This window comes from Aspergillus melleus (genome assembly GCF_016097325.1).
Source record: "Aspergillus melleus strain CBS 546.65 chromosome Unknown contig1, whole genome shotgun sequence".
NCBI lineage: Eukaryota > Fungi > Ascomycota > Eurotiomycetes > Eurotiales > Aspergillaceae > Aspergillus > Aspergillus melleus.
In genome coordinates this window covers 6,214,279-6,226,340 of record NW_025763370.1, presented here as the reverse complement: position 1 = coordinate 6,226,340, position 12,062 = coordinate 6,214,279, and the positions used below count along the sequence as shown (strand labels likewise).

The following is a 12,062-nucleotide window of genomic DNA, read 5'->3' as shown; positions in this document are numbered from 1 at the left end:
GCCATTTGCGCTACATTTCAAGCTATCTGGAATGCCGGTATCAACCCGTCTGTTCTCAATTGCGCCGGTGTTAACTGAAGAACCTCAGTAAAAGAAATGGCCGATGATGACCTTGGTCTGGTATAGGCCAGCGAATTTCTTCCCTTCAGTCTCGGGGGGTCAAATTCAAGACTGACATAAGCTTAGATCCTGTCCATCAACCTCAAGGGCACTTACGTAGTAGCCCAAGTGTTTAGTAAAACATTAGTTAAATTGAGAATCCCCGGAAACATAATCAACATCGGATCACTTACTTCATTCCGTGGAATGTACAATATTCCCGCTTATGCAAACTCTAACGGAGGAGTGATCCAGATGACCAAGCCATTTAACAATGAGTTAGCTCCTCACGATATTAAAGTACACTGCATTTGTCCAGGGTAAGTATCTTCGACATCTCTATTTGGCAACTAGCAGATAAAAATTTCTAACTGAAGCGGATACGCACCCCTCTGATGAAGCAGCTACAGAACGATACGTTTTACACCCGCAGGTCGCTGGGAACACCTGGAGATTTCAGGGAGCCGCCATTTTCCTGTCTAGTAGCGCAAGCGATTTCGTTACAGGCTCGACCTTAATCGTAGATGGTGGCATGCTAGTTACTTGATCTCTGCTCTCATTATGGCCTTTATCATTTGAGCACTTTGCTGCATCAACCAGGCGAACTTTCTTGAAAACCCATTTTGCAGTTCGCCTTAAGCCAATTTAGAATATTTGTAGCACCTGATCAAGCCATCAGAATCTCAGTCTCAGATTGCCTCTGATCCTGTGCCCGTTGGTTGATGGGTCGCCCTCACATGTACAGAAGGAACCCCAAGAAAAGCATTGCCAGCAACAGCTATTCAGAGCACCTTCAGTGTAGGTAACTGTCGAGATCATAATCTGGTAGAATTGCCGGGCTGTATGGTGGAAAGCGGATTGAACTACTTTGTATCAAGCCCATAAACACGAAAGGTAACTGAGCGTAGCCCCCGGTGTCCGAAGCGTAGTATTATATTCTTATGAAAACAATCTTTTTGAAAATTGCCGGAATTCACTGTGTAGACTGTCAAGAATTTGAAACCAAGAGTTTTCAACTTCTCCACCACCTTGAGTCCACTCGGTTCGTCCTTTGGTCTCAGGTCCGGTGCACGGACTGGGAACGGACCGGAATGTAAGAAGCTTTGCAACGAACTATAGGCCCATACTCTGATCAACCAATTATGTGTACATTATGGATTATTCTATGTTCTACGGAGACGACCGGAATTAAATCTAGCCGAAATGTCACCGATAGGTTTTGGATCTTCCCCACGGATGTCTCACTACACAGTAATTGACCATTTCGCCACTATCCACCGGTCCCCCATAAATTTGGCAGAGCCATAGAAGTTGTTTGTTGGGATTGAACCACCAGAAAGTGAATATTTAAAGAGCGGCAACTAGGGACTTGACTGAAAATTCACTTTATACCATCTTTACCCATACAATGGTCCAATCTCGATACGCCAATATCGACGAGGCATCGATTGTTGAAGTTGTGAACGAACCAGCTGAAAGTGTCAGTATCGTTATTTGCAGAAGTGATACTTGATTCATGTGGGCTAACATAAAAATAGGCGCCGTACTTCACGCCGAAGCAACATCCTCCCGCTGGAACCCCCCTAGCCCCGGCTTCGGACGATGCCAGCCTCCCTAAGTTGTTCGCACCCCTGCGACTGCGCAGCATAAATATACGCAATCGAGTTCTTGTTAGTCCTAACATGCCTAGTCCATTATAAAATGCCAGCTGATGTCGGTTCTTAGCTGTCACCACTTTGCCAGTATTCAGCGGAAGATGGTCACCAAACTGATTGGCATTTTGCGCACCTTGGCGGTATCATTTCTCGTGGACCGGGACTCTCATTTGTGGAGGCTACTTCAGTGGTTCCCGAAGGCCGGATCACGCCTGAAGATTGTGGATTGTGGAAGGAGTCTCAAATAGCCCCTCTGCGCAGAATTGTGGATTTTGCCCATAGCCAGGGTCAGATGATCGGAATCCAACTCGCCCATGCAGGACGAAAAGCTAGCACTGTTGCCCCATGGCTGAGTATGGCGCGCGGACCAGCTGCTGCTCCGAAAACTGTACGTTTGGCTGCCACAAGAGCCACACGAGCCCGATACTAATTACGCTTTCTTCAGGTGAATGGGTATGAGAATGAAGGCTTTGCACCGGTAAGGACAACGAACAGTTCTGTTCATTTCTGAGCTAATTAGAAACCTCAGGCTGGTGGATGGCCGGACAATGTTGTTGCCCCTAGTGCTGTTGCATACAAGGACAAGAATGTCATCCCACATGAGATGTCGCGGGATGAGATTCATTCGCTGGTAGAGGAATGGGGTGAAGCTACCAAGCGGGCTGTGCAGTGTGGATTTGACGTGAGTGAACAAAATCCTAAGTTCTTCAATTACTCAAGACCTAACACCAATAGGCTATCGAAATCCACGGGGCTCATGGTTATCTCATTCATGAGTTCCTTTCACCGGTCACTAATAGAAGGACTGATGAGTATGGTGGAAGCTTCGAGAACAGAACTCGACTCGCCCTGGAGATCGTGGAAATCACTAGAAAGATCATCCCAGAGGGGATGCCACTATTCTTCCGTGTTAGCGGAACGGAGTGGCTCGAGCATATGCACCCGGAGCCCAGCTGGGATATCCAGGAGACCATCAAACTTGCTCAGATATTGTCATCTCAGGGGGTGGATGTCCTTGATATTTCTAGTGGCGGTAATGATCCCAGGCAGAAGATAACAGGTGGACCTGCTTATCAGGCTCCCTTCGCTCATCAAGTCAAGAAGGCTGTCGGCGACAAGCTTTTGGTTGCTACAGTTGGCGCAATCACATCGGGGAAGCAAGCTAATGAAATTTTGGAAGCAGGCCTTGACATGGTGCTTGTGGGGAGATATTTCCAGAAAGATCCTAACCTGGTCTGGACATTTGCCGAGGAGCTGGACATTCATCTCAAGTTGGCCAACCAGATTCAGTGGGGCTTTGGTGGGCATCGTCGCAAGTGAAGCTAAGAACTTCGAATGTACGAGGATAGAATTCTAGAACCAAAAAAAAAACCAAGAGCGCCTTGTTGTCTGAGGGTTGTATTAGGAGTTGAAGCACGGTAGTAGTATATCTTTAAAAGTGTTAGGAATCAACGTAGCGAACTACCTCAGTATTTCCAAAATTACTTACATTAATCAAGTGGTCAGTCAATTATTGCGAAGGTAGAAATCAATCGATTAAATCATTATCTACCATGCTTCTGCACGAAAGCTAATGTTCCCAGGGAAAACTTGGTCGATTCTGGACGGAAGCAAGTACACCGAGGTCATTTGCTGTTATTCACCCGGTTAACTGTTGCAAACGTTCTTTTACACCCAGGAAGAAGGAAGAGAGTTCAATACTCGCGGCTCATTTGGAAGAAATTGCATTTGAAACTTGGACCACCAACCATTAACTGGTATTTCCCGCTACGTAGATGTGGAAAATGGAGTACTCAACGTTCTCGCCGCAAATTTATCAGAAAGTCTCCATAAAAAGTACAGGCAAAGGATTACCTTGGCCAGCTTTTGATGATGGCAGTTGGGAAATTTGAACATGCTTATTGCCGAGAGAACGGATATGGTCGATCCGGTGCTGGCTGTACGACGAACAGACGAATTTGCCATTGGAAAGTAGAAATCGAAACTTTGTATTGCTTAAAAATCATTGATACCTTTTATGAGAATCACTAATGTAGACACAGAGGAAGTGGAGAATATTCTCCCTACATAATGACGTAGCGTTTATGATCAAGAGTATTTGAGCAGAGATCCATTTAAAGCAAAGCTGTTTCAGAATTTCCTCCATAATTTGCTCCAATGGACCGACAACAGGGTACTTGACAAAATTAACTATGAATTATTCACCGTTGTCTCAAACTCTTCTGGCTCACGTCCCAGTAGCTCTCCAAGGAGGGGTGATACGTATGCTGCCTCGCCTCGACGGAAGGCTTCAAAGGTGGTAGTCCACACCTTGGAGTGATCTACTCCATGATAGATGAAATTTGGCTTGACCTGAGGCTGTGCAGCAAATTCATCTTCAGAAACCCGGTGGATCTTGACAGGCAAGCTGGCCACTTTGCCTAAAATATCCACTGACTCCTTCAGAGACACCACCCTTCTTCCGGAGAGCAAAACAGTCCTCTGACGATACGGGAAGCCCTTCGGGTCATTGACAAATCTTTTCAGTAGCTCAGCTGTGCCCTCGCCCAGCTCTTCACGCTTGACCCAAGCAATACCGAGCCCTGATCCATCGTGCGGAATCTTAATCTCACCCACAGGATTCTTCGGGTCAAAGAACGCTGTATATAGTGGGTAAGACTCGGAGTACAGGCCTTCTCGGACTACCGTGTATCCGAAACCCGGGATTTTGTCAGACAACTGCTCCAGATACTTCTCTGTATCTAGATGAGCTTGCATGACATGGGCCACAGATTCTTTGTTCTCGGGCATGCCGCCATAACCTAGAGAGCCGTAGAAGATATGCTTCACTCCGCTACGAATTGCCGCATCAATGGCAAATCGATGACGCTACACACATCAAACTTTAGCACAGTCTCAAAAGGTGTAACATGGGATTTGCTCCTAGAACTTACTTCGGATCTGTGTTCATGCTCAACCGAAGCATATGAGATCAGGAAAAGAGTATCCACACCATCAAAAGCATTTAAGAGGCTGTTGTCATCGTCATAGTCTGCCCGCCGAATAGCCGCACCGGAAGACGAAGCTTCACTCAATCTCTCAGGCCGCCGAGCGATAAAGGTAAGATCTTTCGACGGAAGTCGTGGTAGCAGATGCTTGACAGTGCTGCCTCCGATACCGCCAGAGGCAGGAAAAACGGCCACTTTCTTGAAAGACATTCTCAATGAAGTGAATTGTGCTCTTTATCCCTTCAAAGCAATACGGTTTTATAAACCCACTCGGCGTGATTTGTAATTGATCGGAACGTTTTGTAGAGGCCAATTTGTCAACCCGGGCACAACCTTGGGAACTTATGGACTGCGGCCCCACTCGGACTAGGGATCGGTTTGAAATTGCCCAGGAGAGATTCGCCTCATATCAATTAGTGATCCATCTCAGCTCTTTCCTTCTTGCTTCTGATTGTACCCTCAACGCTGAATTTCCCGCAGAAAGACACCCATCTGTACCTGTCCCAAAGGACCTTCTAAGAATTAATACGTAGAGCCGTGAGACCGTTGTGGTAACCATGACAAGTTTCCGCCGTACTTGGGTGCAATATGAATATATTTCTTGCCGCGCATTATCAGCTCAGGAAGATATGGTAGTAACCTCGGAAGCCTTTTTTCGCACATAACGTTTTGTTTTAATTTATCTGTTGTTTTTTCTTCCCGTTGAAGAGAAGAGACCTCTGTTTACCTGGACATATTCCCGAGAACCTGAGTACCTTCAGGGCCTCGCTGATTCTGATAACGTCTCCAGCAGAAATTAATTTAATCTTCAGACCTGGTTCCTCTCCTCAAATTAAATAGGCTGTGCGGGACACTTTGAAATATCCCTAGTATCCATGTCACCTATTTTTACAGTTGTAGCCACTTCGAAAATTACCTCGAACAGGGCACATAACAGACAACTAGTCTATCACAGGGGGTGGTACTCTTTTGTGGCCGCGGGAGATATGCACTAGAATAAGCCCTTACTAAGTAAGGGTTGACCCTTTTTAGTGCAGTGGCAATATTCAACAGTTACTAATACAGACGCCACCACTAACTAGTGGACTGGCCCATGTTCCGGTGGACTCAAGCGCTCTTCCCCTTCGTGAAGCAAACCATTGACCAGTGCTACTAGTGAGTGCTGTGACACGCAGATATCTTTTTAATATAGAGCTCTGGAAATTTCCGGGGGATGCAGGGATCGGCGTCCCCAGGTGCCACGCAGGCGCACCCTAAGCAACAGGGGACCCGCCGACATGCCTGCGATCGATGCCGTAGACAGAAGTTGAAGGTAGCAAAATTCTCAAACGTTGCCGGCATCCACCCTCTAACAAGTTCACATCCAGTCTGATATACTAAGCCGTGCTCACTGTGCGTGCGCTCTGGCTTTGATTGCCTGACAACGTCAGCACCATTACGGTAGGGGTTCTCCGGTTGTGAGACATTGCAGGGAGCTGATATCGTATGTCTATCTGGTTAGGAAGTCAAAACAAGCAAAGAAAATCATGACCGAAAGGCGCCGCAGCACCAACCAACCACGGTCTCATCTACCTGCCCCATCGACGACAAGTCCTCACCTTTCTGAGCGACCCGAGCGACCCGCCAATAGCCCGGAGGCTTCTCACAGCGCGGGCAGTTGCCGAGATGGCAATCCTGAATCCCTTCCCCGGCCGCATAGATACTCGCAAGTATCAGCAGTCGAGCTGACAGATGAGGTAATCTAAATCCTCCGAAAGGCTTATCACGGACATGAAGTTGAACCGATCAATAGCTTTTTCGAATGCATAACACGGCATCTATAGTGTCACCGACAGAAACCAGCAATACCTCTGCTCTCCCTGGGGGTGGACCTCGCCCTACTCGAGATATCCATGATCAAGTAAATGAGAGAGGCACTCCTCTTACTTCCCACTTCAACGGATTGGTTCTTCCTTCCCGACAAATATGTGACTTCCTACTGCAATCATATTGGAAATCAGTGCACTGGTTCATGATGATTTTTCATCGATCTTCTTTGGAAAAGCAATACGAGGATATCATAGGCAAACAAGAAGCCACTCCTCGACAAAAAGGTATGGCAGTGCTGCTTTTGATGGTACTTGCCCTAGGTGCAAGGTATACTTCGGAAGAACAGGGATCACAGATTGGCCTCACTGAACAAGGAAGATCCTTTTTACAAGACAATATGCTGGCTCAAGTTCGTGCACACTTTTTCGAGATTCTGGACTTGGGAGGGTTAGAGTGTGTTCAATGTTGCATTTTGTTGAGCACATTTGACCTTTACAATGGCAAACCCAATCTAGCGTTGCCCATTATTGGCGCAGGAATTGGCAGCGCGCAGGCACAAGGCTTACACAAAGAGTCCCTATGGGGCCATGTACCGGAGGCTGTTCTTGAAGATCGCAAACGAACTTGGTGGGCGTTATATGTGCTTGATAGGTCTCTACCTCGGCCCGATGAAAGGGTATTCTCTAATTGAAAATAATGCTTACCATTTACCAGATTCGCCTCGTTAACTTATGGACGACCGTCATCTATAGTTGATGCTCATTGCTCAGTCAGCATGCCACGAGATATGGAGGATACGCAGGCCGTTCATCCGTTACTGAACTCATTAAAGTACACGGCAACAAATCACCCAGCACGCGTGACATTGGGCACATATCAACGCTACAAATTTGAGCTGTACACCATTTCTTCTTCAATAATTGGTAGCATATATAACCTCGATCTCCCAAAATCAACAGATGTGAGACTCCAAGCTGCAGTTATCAACACCAAGCTTGTCGATTGGTTTGAAAGGCTCCCAGAGGAGCTGAGGCTGAAAAGAAGTTCTGAAGTGCACATCGACAACTTGTCTAGCACCGAGCTTGAAGTGTACCGGCTTTTCGAGTTACAGGCATTAGTACTTCAGTTGGCATATGACAACGCTCAAATCGTCCTGCATCGCCCTTTCCTACGGTACACTGGTCAGTTGACTATGGGATCCAACCCTCGCAGCCCAGAGAATCGACCAACTAGTTTTGATCAATGCAGACATTGTGCTCGCCGCACGTGCAGCATCTTGCCACGATATGCACCAGTTCTCCTTGCCGCCAAAAATACTCACGCAGTAGCATACATTGCAATGCAAAACTTCACTGCTGGGGTGACTCTTTGTATGGTGGCATTGTCGGATCTAGGTTCTGCACAATTGCAAGATGCAAAGAAAGGGGTTGCAAATTCCATCTCGCTACAGAAAAATCTTGCTGCGTCATCTATCGTTCCATCACAGACAGTAAAGGTTCTCGAGGGACTTCTGCGTCTTATTTTTCAGCGAGAAATGGAAGCATTTCTAGACCACCCGCCTTTCGATATGACCACTGTGTACAGCCCCAACCCCGAAGGGGACTTGGCAGCTAGCATCGCACAAGAGGGTCATGTCTCTGATATGGTCGGTCGTCTGGAGAATGAAAGATTTGGCTTAGCGCAGTTGCCTCAAAGTCGAGATAATACAGATTATTCTCCGGAACATCTGAGCGCTGGAGGTAGACCACAAGTTGCCGCCGAAATGGAGACTACAACAGGGCCGGAGGTTGGTGCCTACCCGGATTCTTCGTTGCCGCTCTATGCTGGTGTCGATCAAGCGCTTGACTCGGTACAACAGGGTACGTTATATCCTCCCATTCACTCCCTTGGCAATTGCAGGCATTGCAAACACCAGAGGTTGACTTAATTAACTGTTTTTGATCTCAGTTCTTTGTGAGTGTTCGGATCCTATGATGAAATTCGGCAACGATAGACCTGCAGATGACGAAAGCTGGAGAGACCAAAGACCTGGAAATCTACCGCGTTCCAATCATGAGGTGCCTTTCAACTCGCAGATTCCGTCACTGGAACCTATTTCCGAGGGCCTAAATGATTTGAATTCATCATTTCCAGGCCAGAGCTGGATGTGGAATTGGACCAATACGCCCTGACATGACTTGCACACTCAAGCCTTATGCTCACCCTTTCCTAATAAAAGTCGAGCTACGACGAAGACCGTATTTGCAAGGCGGTTTGAAATACTTTACTACGAACTGAGCCCGGTTCACTTGGGATAATGTGACACGAGGCGGATAACAGGAACCATTCAAAGAATAAACTGGTCGACATAATTGGAGCCCAGTCCAACCTTTCCATAATGCACCTTTGTGCTAGCCAATTTGGAGAAGACATCTTCCACACCAAACGGTTTTTCCTACGTATCAGAACATATGTACACCCCGTCACGTGGAATAGTGTAACCATCTCCTCGGCATTGTCTGGTACTTCGAGGACGTGAATGTCACCGAGGGGCTTGAAAGCGTGGCTTCGCTCCGTGGCCCACTAATCGTGTCCGAGATAATGCGATCTTCGGAAACTGGACCAGAGAGACGGTAGCGAGAAAGAATGCCCGAGCGGCGTACCGAGAGCAGGTTGACAAAGTAACCTTGTTAGCGTTTAATTAAAAAACAAGAAAAAAGTAAGATTATTATAGAAAAAAAGACGAAAAGTATATTCATAATGTAGATCTTTATTTTACTGCTTTTATCTGAAATATAAGATATAAGTTACTATAAAAAGAAATTTAATACTATCTAATAGAGATAGAGTAATTGCTCCGATTAGATTAAAGTAAGTAAGTTATATTTATTATAAATATAATTATTATATTTTTATTCTAGTTTCTCTAAAATATATACTAGAAGAAAATAAAAACTATTTGGTGTTTTGGTAGTTGGGTCATACATTTTGCGGAAACTCAATGAATATAATATATACAAAATCGAATGAAATCCAACACAAGTCAATTATATTCAGGGATGCCGAGGAGAAGATCTGACTACGGCGAAAACGAATATCACCTTGGTGTTCAAGGCAGTAAAGAAAGCCCTAGTGGACACAGGTTCAACGAATGAACTGGTCCACATAGTCAGCGCCAAGCCCAACCTTTTCATAATGAGCCTTCGCGCTGGCTAGCTTTGAGAAAACATCCTCCACTCCCAAAGGAACACCCATAGGGTCGACATAGATGTACGCTCCAGTGACGTGGAACAACGTGATCATTTCTTCCACGCCGTCTGGCACCTCGAGGGTGTGAATATCACCTGGGGGCTCAAAAGCATGGCTCCCCTCAGTTGCCCACCAGTCGTGCTCAAGATAATGCCACTTACCGCGGAGAACTGTGGCGTGCACAGGTCCACAGTGACGGTGGCGGGACAAAATACCGGAACGACACACGCGGATGAGGTTGACGAAATAGCCCTGCGTGACATTGAAGAGGATGGGACGGAACCAGACATCCTGGCCTTGGGGGACCCAGAGTCTCTCGTCGAAGTCAAGATTCACAACGTTGGGGACTACAAGGTCCTGAGGAACGTTGGGTAGAGGCTCCCCCTGGTAAGGGATAGCCTCTGGCTTGGGTCGATGGTCGGCGGAGGCAGAAGTCATAGTGAAATTTATACCGGAAGTTGAAGCCGACGAAGTAGTGACCAGTATCTTGCAAATTATTGGATTTGAGAGCGTGAAAATGATTGCCTACCTGTCAAAATGATTCCTTATATACTCAGCAAATTGTTTCGGACCAGTTACACCTACCAGGCAAAAGGTATTTGCAAACCAAAAGAGTTGTGGTAATTGGAGGCACAAGACTACTTCTTGGACTTACAGTCCGGTGGAAGTTTGGTGTTCCACTTTTTTCTACTCCGAGTCCGGCGGATGTCCGGTCTCCTTCCGTATTCAGAGGCAGAACCATAGCCCAGGTAGTTCATTCCTTCATCGTCGCTTCCTAGCTGCCGAACTTACAAGCCCATGATATCTCCAAGAAACTTCGCATTCTCCGGAGAATATCCGTCCGTTGATGCCTGATATCCGAGGTATCCCCTGCCTCCCCCCTCGGCGCAACATCTCTATAACAAGGCTTTACCTACTTGGATTGAGATTTCAATTACACATTATAGTATGTATCCATAATACAAAATAAATGCTCAGGTTGTTGAAATGTCCAGGCGGCCAGGTGACACAAATTAAGCTGGAAATAACATGTATTTTTAGTAATACTGCATTGGAACAGAGTGAGTACAATGCAAAGGTTACTAGAAAATGAAAACATAGGTTGTAAACCTGTCTTTATAATACACTATACTAAAAACCTTCCTATTTATTGCGGTTCTACAAAGGTCAGGCTATGTTGTCAAGTGTATCTTGATTAAGTGCGTTGCAAACCCCAAAACCGCCCTACATGTCGACAGATTGTGATATGCAGATAGAATCCGTCTATCCGACAAGGCCATTTGAATTGAAAGGTACCAATCAGCTTTTCAGTTCTAGACACATCCACCTTTTTCGCCTTTGGCATGTATGATGTCTAATCAACACAACATGAAGTGTAAGAAACCCTAGAATAAACCGTTCAAAAATACGTGTACCAATCCGATAAAACCATACAAACACTAGTCATTATCGACAGAATCATGTTGACCCTTGCAAGTTCTGTTCAAATACCGTACGCCGATTTCTGGCCGGCTGTATAATGCTGGTGAGTCGAAGGACTTATCCGAAACAACATCGTAAATTATGAGACTTCTATAATTACTACAATTGTAGACAATACGTTCCGAAGTCTCCAGCACGGAAAAGGCTGCAATTGCAGACAGCTCCCTCGGTTGGCCTAGAGGCATCGAGCATATCCGCCGGGTGTCTAGGTTTTCCACATATCCCCGCATCTTTCATCCTCATTCCAGTAGATGATGAGCACTAGTTCAAGGTACCTGCTGAATTGGTTCTCAGTCTTCAATAGTTTCGGTCAAGATCTACATCTCTAGCTAGGTTCCCCCGGTGCGGAGGTTGATCTCCCCCCAAGAGAACCTTCCGGTGGATACCCACCGGAGAAGCCTAGTTCCCCCATCATGAATCGCTGCCCTATTCAGCGGTAGTCGATAGCGCAAAGCAAGGAAGACAAGAGTTCTGCGGACGCTCCTAATTACTACATCTGTCGGTCTTGGGTTGTAGACATGTGGACTGTATTCAACAATAAATAAGGGGGAGTGAGCATTACTACAACATTCAGGATTTCTCGACTGCTCTTCGTTTATTGCAACCTATTTACACTTTTATTCGATCCTCGGCGTATCTTACCGGTCCTTTTCTCACAACATGCATCACTTGCCCACTGACAAACTGTTCTCGTTGCAAGGAAAGACAGTCATCTGCACGGGAGCTACAGGTGGCATTGGTCAAACATTGTGTACGTCCCTTGCAATTGCAGGAGCCGACATTGTCTCCATTCAAATTCCAA

The 12,062-nt window shown here is 46.2% G+C and overlaps 3 protein-coding genes across 3 annotated transcripts; 1 reads left to right on the top strand and 2 right to left on the bottom strand.

Annotated features, from left to right (window-relative positions):
- Nucleotides 1-1,507: 1,507 nt before the first annotated feature.
- OYE32_1 (NADH:flavin oxidoreductase/NADH oxidase) lies at nucleotides 1,508-3,074 on the top strand (the record flags this gene model as incomplete). Its single annotated transcript, XM_046083878.1, has 6 exons — nucleotides 1,508-1,579; nucleotides 1,638-1,769; nucleotides 1,825-2,142; nucleotides 2,200-2,232; nucleotides 2,284-2,436; nucleotides 2,490-3,074. The coding sequence occupies 6 exons, from the start codon at nucleotides 1,508-1,510 to the stop codon at nucleotides 3,072-3,074; spliced, it is 1,293 nt and encodes a 430-aa protein (XP_045939841.1).
- An 870-nt stretch (nucleotides 3,075-3,944) lies between these two features.
- Nucleotides 3,945-4,951, bottom strand: LDX57_002233 (uncharacterized protein; the record flags this gene model as incomplete). The annotated part of the gene is made up of 2 exons (XM_046083877.1): nucleotides 3,945-4,622; nucleotides 4,688-4,951. 2 exons carry the CDS (start codon nucleotides 4,949-4,951, stop codon nucleotides 3,945-3,947), a joined length of 942 nt encoding a protein of 313 aa, XP_045939840.1.
- A 4,722-nt stretch (nucleotides 4,952-9,673) lies between these two features.
- LDX57_002232 (2,4'-dihydroxyacetophenone dioxygenase family protein) lies at nucleotides 9,674-10,216 on the bottom strand (the record flags this gene model as incomplete). Its single annotated transcript, XM_046083876.1, has 1 exon — nucleotides 9,674-10,216. The coding sequence occupies one exon, from the start codon at nucleotides 10,214-10,216 to the stop codon at nucleotides 9,674-9,676; it is 543 nt and encodes a 180-aa protein (XP_045939839.1).
- Nucleotides 10,217-12,062: the final 1,846 nt, after the last annotated feature.